Source organism: Panicum virgatum, chromosome 9K (assembly GCF_016808335.1).
Source record: "Panicum virgatum strain AP13 chromosome 9K, P.virgatum_v5, whole genome shotgun sequence".
In the NCBI taxonomy this organism is placed as follows: domain Eukaryota; kingdom Viridiplantae; phylum Streptophyta; class Magnoliopsida; order Poales; family Poaceae; genus Panicum; species Panicum virgatum.
The window spans coordinates 50,843,093-50,852,206 of NC_053144.1; the positions used below are offsets into that span (position 1 = coordinate 50,843,093).

The window sequence follows — 9,114 nt, forward strand, 5'->3', positions numbered from 1 at the left end:
AGTTCCACACATACAGCAGATTTCACCATGATCACGGGGATAGCGAGGATCATGCTTCTTAACAGCTGGAGGAAGAAAGGGCGTGATCGAGCGAGCATTGAGTGTGCGGCCTAATAATTTCGTACGTAGTTCGCCGTAAGTAGCAGAAATAAAAAATAGTTTATCGTAAATTTTCTTTCGGTTAGCTTTGAAAAAGCCGATCAGTAAGCGGGTCCGCTACGAGAATTGCATGGTTGTGGAGCCAGCCGACAAAGCCACTGAGATTAGCTCTATGTCACAGCACTGTCAGCTCCATGTACGTACGGTGCAAAATTGTGATTCCTCATAAAATCATTGATAATCATTTCAAGACAATGTGAGCAATGTATGATGATTATAGCAGAATTAGGCAATTAACCGTGTACAAACCCGAGTATTTCTACATTATCATATCTCATATTAAACTTCTCCGTGAAGTTAAAGATTAGGTCCAAAAGAATTAACTCTACTTCACTATTTTTTTCTTAAAAAGGGGAAATAATAAAATATGTTTCATTTCTCCTGAGCTGTTACAATTAAAACCCCTTTCATGTGTCATGCTCAGCACACAAGCCTGCCTTCCTTCTATTTAAACCCTCCTCCCCACTCTCCCAAAACCCACACCATCCAGCCTTCCCACCTCCCTCCTCCAAAGAAACCACCACCACCTCCACGCCCTCGCCATGGACGCCACCACCCTCACCAGCTCCACCCAGGACTACCTCCTCTTCCTCTTCCCGGCCGCCACCACCTTCCTCTTCCCGCTCCTCGCACTCCTCCTCCTCGCCGTCTCGCTGGTCTGGCTCTTCCCCGGCGGGCCCGCGTGGGCGGCGCTCGTCATCTCCAGGCGCCGCGCCGCTCCGCCACCGCCGCCGGGGGCGCCGGGCGTGGTCACCGCGCTCGCGGGACCCGCCGCGCACCGCGCGCTCGCGTCCCTGTCGCGGTCGCTGCCCGGCGGCGCCGCGCTGTCGGCGTTCTCCGTCGGGCTCACGCGCCTCGTCGTGGCCAGCCGGCCGGACACAGCGCGGGAGCTATTGGCCAGCGCCGCCTTCGCCGACCGCCCCGTCAAGGACGCGGCCCGGGAGCTCCTCTTCCACCGCGCCATGGGCTTCGCCCCCTCCGGCGACTACTGGCGCGCGCTGCGGCGCATCAGCTCCGCCTACCTCTTCAGCCCGCGCAGCGTCGCCGCCTCGGCCCCGCGCCGCGCCGCCATCGGCGAGCGCATGCTCCGGAGCCTCTCCGCGCCCGGCGGCGGCGAGGCCGTCGTCGTCATGCGGCGCGTCCTCCACGCGGCCTCCCTGGACCACGTCATGGCCACCGTCTTCGGCGCGCGCTACGACCCCGCGACCCCGGAGGGCGTCGAGCTGGAGGAGATGGTGAAGGAGGGGTACGACCTGCTCGGGGTGTTCAACTGGGGCGACCACCTGCCGCTGCTCAAGTGGCTGGACGTGCAAGGCGTGCGGAGGAGGTGCAGGAGCCTGGTGCGCAGGGTGAACGTGTTCGTGGCAAGGATCATCGAAGAGCACAGGCAGAAGAAGAGCGGCGCCAAAGGCGGCGAGACGGCCGGAGATTTCGTCGACGTCCTGCTGGGGTTGGAGGGAGAGGAGAAGTTGTCAGACTCCGACATGATCGCTGTTCTCTGGGTAAGAAATCAAGAACAGTTGTTACTGAATTTATTTTTACATCGTGACATGCGTGAACATTGCACTTAGCTTGTAACATCATCATCAGTTACGAATTGAAATGCACATTCATGTCTACGCTTCGATTTCCATGTCCTAATACGCAGGAGATGATCTTTCGAGGGACCGACACGGTGGCGATCCTGCTGGAGTGGGTCATGGCGCGGATGGTGCTGCACCGGGACATCCAGTCCAAGGCGCAGGCGGAGCTGGACGCCGTCGTCGGCCGCGGCGGCGGCGCCGTGTCGGACGCCGACGTGGCCCGCCTGCCCTACCTCCAGTGCGTCGTCAAGGAGACGCTCCGCGTGCACCCGCCGGGCCCGCTGCTCTCGTGGGCGCGCCTCGCCGCGCACGACGCGGTGGTCGGCGGCCACCTGGTCCCCGCGGGCACCACGGCTATGGTGAACATGTGGGCCATCGCGCGCGACCCGGCGGTGTGGCTGGAGCCCTCGGCGTTCCGCCCCGAGCGGTTCGAGGAGGAGGACGTGAGCGTGCTGGGCGGGGACCTGCGGCTCGCGCCGTTCGGGGCCGGGCGGCGCGTCTGCCCCGGCAAGACCATGGCCCTCGCCACCGTGCACCTGTGGCTCGCGCAGCTGCTGCACCGCTTCGAGTGGGCGCCGGCGGACGACGGCGTCGACCTGTCGGAGCGCCTGGGCATGTCGCTGGAGATGGAGAAGCCGCTCGTGTGCAAGGCCACGCCGAGGTGGTGAGCTAGCTAGATCGGCGAACGGAAGCACAAGGACGACGCATGGCGTAATTTGGTTTAATTTTGTGGATCCAGAGACGGTGTTTGTGTTTAATTAGCGAATGTGATTACGGCATGTCATGTGGTGTGAGTGTCCGGTACTACCAAGCATGTGTGAAAAACGCCTCAGGAGGGTTAAATAGAAATCATGTTTTTAGCATATCGTATTTTGTTTCCTGTGCTTGCTAGCTTGAATTGGTTAATTATCGTTTGTTTGAGAGTGATTTTATGAACATTTTTTAGATAAAAGGAATATTAAAAAATATCCTAGCCTCTACATCAAAGCGATATATTCGACCTTTATTACAAACTTTGAGAGATAAACAGGAAGCAAATTACAAGCCACAAAGCCTATTACTAAACTGCCACCCGTTCCGCGCAAAGATGTCCATCGCCGTCACTTTCAAAGCGCGGCATGCATCTGCAATCAAGTCTTTGTCCTCCTCCTTTTGCAAAATCACCCATATCCTGGTGAGATAGGTGGCCCTGAAAAGTATCTGGAGAGCAGTTTGTTTTTTATTATTATGAAAAACTACATCATTTCTAGATAATCAGATTGACCAAAGAAGCGCACATCATAAGCCTATGAAAATAATATTTTTCTTCTTCCACCTAAAACCCTACAGCCAAGACCCGAATAACTGCACAATATTATTAGGTTTTGTAAGACTGAAGGTGATAAAAATTATCCTCCAGAGTAACCTAGTCAAATGGCACCCGAAGAAGAGGTGTGCAATTGTTTCGACATTCGTGCAAAAACAATATTGTTTGCTCCCCTTCCAATTATGCTTGGCTAAGTTATCCGGATAACCCCACGGTGGAGTAGCCAAATAAATATTTTTACATTCAATGGAATTTTCACTTTCCATACTGGCTTGTTTAAGGGTAGAACTCGAACATCTAGAAGAGCGGAGTACATAGAACGCACTTAAAACTGGCCACTTTTGTGAAGTTGTCAGATTCCGATATCCTTATTATCTACCAGCTAGATGTTAGCAACACGATGTCCCAAATCCATCCAGTCCCTCAGATTATTACCCGTAAGGTGTCTCCTAAACGAGACATTCAAAGGGTCTCCGTTGAGCACTGTATGGACTGTAACATGTTTGCGGTGAACCAGATTGAACAAGTTGGGATATTTTACCTTTAAGGGCCGAGTTCCCCCAACCACTTATCTTCCCAAAATCTAGTTTGTTTCCCATTCTGTACTTTAAACGCCATCCAATTAAGAAAATCTTGTTTTACTGACATAAGCTCCGACCAAAATTGTGAATCACCAGGTTTTTTCTCAACCTGAGTGAGGGTTTTGGATCCAAGGTATTTATTCCTGAGTATCTGTTGCCAAATGCCATGGAAACAAAGTTCTAAAGGCGTCCCCTAGGCTTCCAGTGGCGTACCTAGCTCACCTTGGGTCACCTTTAAAACACTGCATGGAAATGAGGCTTATTTTTGAGAAAAATTAGAGCATGTTTATGCACTGATCTAGAGAAAGTTAACTTTAAAAGACAACATTTCATAAACTCATTTTTCTAATATAATTGGTTTCAAAACTTTGAACATGGAAAATTCTCACTTTCTTTGTCCTACAGAAGGATGCAATTTTTGGATTTTTCAAACAGATTAATATGGAAACCAAATGATCTGACCCTAACTAATTAGGATTAGTTTCCACGAGATAACATTTGGAGGTGGCATCCAAAGTGTTCAATATCTTTTCTTTAACCATTTTTTAAATCTGTGAGCTGAGTTAGCCTGACATCATGCATGGAGCCACTTGAAATTGAAAATGGATCATTGAGTATCATGGGACTTTACCGTAGAGTCATGTCCTCTAAGAAAAAGGTTAAGACTGGCAATCGCCAAAAGGAAGAGTTCAAAAATGGCGGCGGATCCTTCGGATTATTTAAACCTGTAGGAATTAAATAATGGGTTAGTATAACCCGTTCTAGGAAATAAGTATCATACGGACCAGTATTGTTTTCTATAGAAGGAAAGGGCACAAACTTTTCCCCAGCCTACAAATATTCTGGGTAATATTTGGAGGGTAAAGCAAGATGCAGAGTCCACCAGAATTATGCCATTTTTGGGTTCTTATTCCCCAACCATTTGGTGGGTGATGCACAAGCTTTTGAAAAATATAAATATGGCAAAAGGAAAGTGATATGCACAGCTGGTAGTTTGCACAACAGAAAAGGGATATGCAACTATGCAAGGTCCTGGAATAATAGGAATTTGGTCACATATATGCTCAAATCCAATCCGTCCCTATTGGTGACGATTTGGTAAAGCATTCAGATGATTGATAAAAGGGCTATCATGATAATGGCTCCTACAGAGAAAAAGCATTGGACTGTAAAGTAGTGGTTCTATCTGTCACATTCACGGTTATTCTCCTGATGATGGAAGATAAGGACAATGTTAAATGGTAGAGATGTAAAAACAGAATTAATGCACCAAAGTAGATTCATAGGCGTAGTCGATTGATCAAAGATGTTACTCTTGCTTACAGCTTCTTCAGATTGCCTGATTTTAGTTTCTGAACTTCTCCAATAGCAGAAAGTTCTTCATTACAGGAATATGTACAAGTTTTTTAAAAAGATCAGCCAAGGGTTGGCTCTCTACTTTCATACTTTCTTGACCCTAAGTGCCTAGAAGATTAAAGATTAGCGGTGCAACTGATGCTGCAATCTTACCAATCATCATTATTTGTTGCGACAATCAAAAGCTCCCTGAGAAAAAAAGGATATCAAGAATCTGGAATTTCTACCGTACAGTCTAGTCCTGATCAAATTTCAATTCTGGAGCTAGTGGGAATAAATCAAGGGAATTATGTTTTCTTTGGAGGGGATAAAAGAAGATGAATTCACCAGTTAAGGATCTGGTGAGTGCTGAATCACAGCAGCAGTGGACCCATGTACATAGCTCATTCTTCTCTAGATAGCCTCTCCTGCCAGGCTTCACCATAGGCTCCTCCCAAGATCAAACAATGGTGACACAAGTAAAAGATGGAATGAGATGCGCACACGCGACACACGCCGTTCGTGATTGAAAGCGCCATTTCAATTTGTGAATGTTGTTGTGGGGGGAGGGGGGGGGGGGGGGGGATAAAGATCAGTCCAAAGCATAATCCTGGCGGGTTTTCTTTTTGTTTCCTTTTCCCCCCTATATGATCTAAAAAGGTAGAAATATATGCCAAAACACAGACCACAACTTGTTACCCTCAATAAACAAAACTCTTCAAAGAAGATACTAGCTAGTCCATTTTTAATAATCTGACATCTGATGTGATCATAGTTAGGTTAGTGGAGGCCATACTGGGCTCCCCCCCCCCCCCCCCCCCGCCCCCCTTGGTTTAGCAAAAGTAATGGAGATTTAAGAGTATATTCATAGTCATAAGCTAACAACACTCTTTTTAATCTAGCACTTATGTAGTTGTTCCATTATCAATGGATTTGGCCCCCTCTTGATTTCAAGTTACGCTCCGCCACTGTTAGGTTCTCTGTGCGAACATATTTAGTGTCAACCTTATCACAAACTGCTCTTATCTGTTCAGGTGTTATTCTAATCTGGTCTCGTTGAGCATATGAATTCAGGATCATATCATGTATAATATCCGGTTTGATCTGGTTGGTCAGATACGACCTGCTTTCCTTAAAGCAGGTTTGCATTCATGATCATTAGAGACTTGAAGCCTCCAAAGCTGGCAAACCAGCAAATCATCACCACAGGCTTCAAGCATGCCTTGCAAAGCAGCAAATAAAGCAAGCTAGCTTATAGAATCTCCTGATTGACAGCATCATAACCTTAGCGCTATGCAAATCCTGCAGGAGATCTTGTATGCCATGTTTGTTCCCTTTTAGAGGCATTAGGTGGAAAGGCATCCATGAAACAGGCATAAACTAACTGCTAGTAGTGAGCTCATGGCACATGATTTGTCACTCATGTCACCTATGATATGAGGCACTGAGGGTGAGGGGCTCATCTCATGATTGGTTCCTCATGTGACATGATGCATGGTCATCCACTGCAGCATGCAGTTGTTGCCGCCGCTGGTTTTTTTTTTCGCTTCAGCAGTCGCGGTGTGAAGCGCATGGTCGGCCGGTGAGTTGGTGATTGTGTGGCTAGAAGATTCAGCAGATGTAGTGGAGGGAGTCTGTGCAGGTCGTTATCTCATCTCCTTCTGAATGGTGTGGTAAATCATGCAGCAGAATATTTTAGCAAGATATATTGTTGACGATGCAGGATCTTTTTGATGTAAACCGAAAGAGAAGCGGACTGCTTCTGAAGCTTTGCTTGGCCTGGTTTAATTTCACAGTGCGGGTGGCCTTGCTTGCTTCTAAGGAGGGATTGACATGAGAAATAACTTTAAGTCCCAACTCATGGTTCAAAACTTCCAACTGATTCCTGTGAAATGCCTTTAAAAAATCCTCCATTCTAGAACAGTGAAAATTTAGTTCACAAACTCCTCGTGGTAGTTTGGTTCTCACCTTCAGTTTCTATCCCACTGCAATTACTTACCTGAACGAAATGAGCCTTGTGCCGTTGCCACAGTCACAAAAGTTCCCGTAGGTACGAGGAACGTGGTACATGGTACGTGAATCGATAATTTTAAGTTCCCGGTTCTCAAAGGGGTATACCTCTTCGGTACGTTTGGTTCGAAGTTGGGATCATGATCCCTAATTAATTGGAACGACGTACCCGGAACGTAGCTATGGAACGAGGATCGTGATCCCGGTACATTTGGAACGACGTGCGCCTCTCCTTGGCCTCCAGCCCCATGAGCGTGTCCACCCACGCTACCCACGGCACGAACTCCCCCAGGGTCGCCATCCCGAGCAGCTCCTTGAAGTCGCCGAACAGCTTCACGAGCTTCTCGCCACCGTCCAGCTCGTAGCTCCCGTCGTCGCCGACCGAACACGGTGCGGGAGATGACGCCGTTGGTGTAAGAGATGAGGACGGCGTTGAGATTCACGCCGGGCCGGCCATCGCGGCGGCCTCCTGCTGGTACGCCGTCCCCTTCTCTCTTCCTGATCCGGTTCATGTTGGTACGACGTCCCCATTCACGACCCATCCACGATCCTGCGACCGTACCGCGCCGTCCCCATTCCGCGATCCGGAACGGAAGTTCCGGGAACGGGGAACGTGGCACTGTACCGCGATCCCTGTGACTGTGGCTTGCATCCTTTGCGCTCTCTGTCAAGGCGCACAGGTGCAGCAGCAGCTCACCTTGCGGCTGCATGTTTGAGCAAGACCAATCAGCACACTGGAAAAAAAGAAGAAAACATGCAAGTCAGAAACTCAGAATACAACATTTTTTCTTTCTTGAACGAAGTCACAATACAACTTGATCTGCAACAGATCAGATTTTTGCCTACTTGCCAAAAGGCAATACATTTGTAATAAGAAAAAAGCATAACCCATAAAAAATTTCCACCAGAATATGACGTGTCAAAACTAACGTGCACTGCTATAAGCATGATCAGTCTGCACATAAGCCTCAGAAGTTTTCAGAACATTCAGCATTTTGTACTGTTCTACAGAACAGTGCATCTGAAAATTATCATAATTTTTCAAACCAATAAGAAATTTACCTGTGAGCGAGGTAGTAAAATGAAGGGAAAATTCGATTCATGCCACCACAACTCCGTGAATTTGGGTTTCATGTTGAAAATCATGCCACTCAATGGCATGGATTTCAACATGAAATCCAATTTCAAGAAATTGTAGTGGCATGGATCCAACTAACCCTAAAATGAATGAGTCGGTTCAAAGCTGGCTGCGCCATGGAAGAATGTCCGGTACGCAGAGCTCAGTTCTCCTGTTCGCTTGAACTTTTCAGCCACGTCTCAGCCGCTGGCTGCAGTACCACATCCTGCCTCAGGTCCCAAACCTGAAGTTACCCAGCCTCCTGAGCTGTACTCAAATATGAAATGATCAGTTAACAAATTGAACGACGGAACATTACAAACAGAAATATTTAATTGATCCTAATGATGGAACCTCAAAATTTTAGTGGGGTAATATGTCTGACAAATTCTGTGTGCTATAACAGATAATAGCTATCCAGTTTTGAGAAATGTTCAAGAGGTGCTCTTCTAGGTACAGCCGTACAGGAAGGCAAACCATTCCAGGTCATAGTAAAACTTGCAATGGCTCGCATCTTGTTGAAGCAGGTTCACGTGAAGACAAAATTCTACAAACAAGAGTATAGTTACCAATTTTACACAAGTTTTCAGAAATGTTTCACAAACGCAATCTGAGCTACCTACGATTATTTCTACAACAGAACATGAGTTTGCATCACTGCAGCTACCAAGTTGGTCTGTACAGCTGAAGCGCATCGATATCGTCTCCTATACACAATGATGCTGATGTTGATGAAAATGGAGAGTATCAAATTAACAAAAATCTAACAGTACCAGGCTTGTGGTTCCAGATGGTACCTGCAGGCTGTTTTAACTTTCAAGTGATTTTGCCAGTCAGCAAGCACTTGTTGCTTCTGGCCTTTTGATGATCTCTGAGTCTACATCTTGAACAGCTCAGATGGTAGATGGCTGGTGTCTTGGACCCCAGTGTGGCAGTGTCTCAGCCTTGTACTATGGGCATAGCTTCGTTCTTTGAGGGATGTGAGGCCACAAACCGTCATACTTGTACATCCAAGCCATGGAA

General features: G+C 47.6%; 1 protein-coding gene across 1 annotated transcript; it reads left to right on the plus strand.

The window, feature by feature from the left end:
• The first annotated feature begins 644 nt into the window (after positions 1–644).
• LOC120652050 (cytochrome P450 78A5-like) lies at positions 645–2,607 on the plus strand. Its single transcript, XM_039929744.1, has 2 exons — positions 645–1,661; positions 1,808–2,607. The coding sequence occupies exons 1-2, from the start codon at positions 702–704 to the stop codon at positions 2,408–2,410; spliced, it is 1,563 nt and encodes a 520-aa protein (XP_039785678.1). The 5' UTR covers positions 645–701; the 3' UTR covers positions 2,411–2,607.
• The last annotated feature ends 6,507 nt before the right edge of the window (positions 2,608–9,114 follow it).

What these genes read in the sequence shown, in the direction of transcription:
- LOC120652050 (XM_039929744.1), top strand. Translation starts at nt 702, where the DNA reads ATGGACGCCACCACCCTCACCAGCTCCACCCAGGACTACCTCCTCTTC. An exon ending in ACATGATCGCTGTTCTCTGG is followed by an intron (nt 1,662 to 1,807) that starts GTAAGAAATCAA and finishes CCTAATACGCAG; the next exon opens with GAGATGATCTTTCGAGGGAC.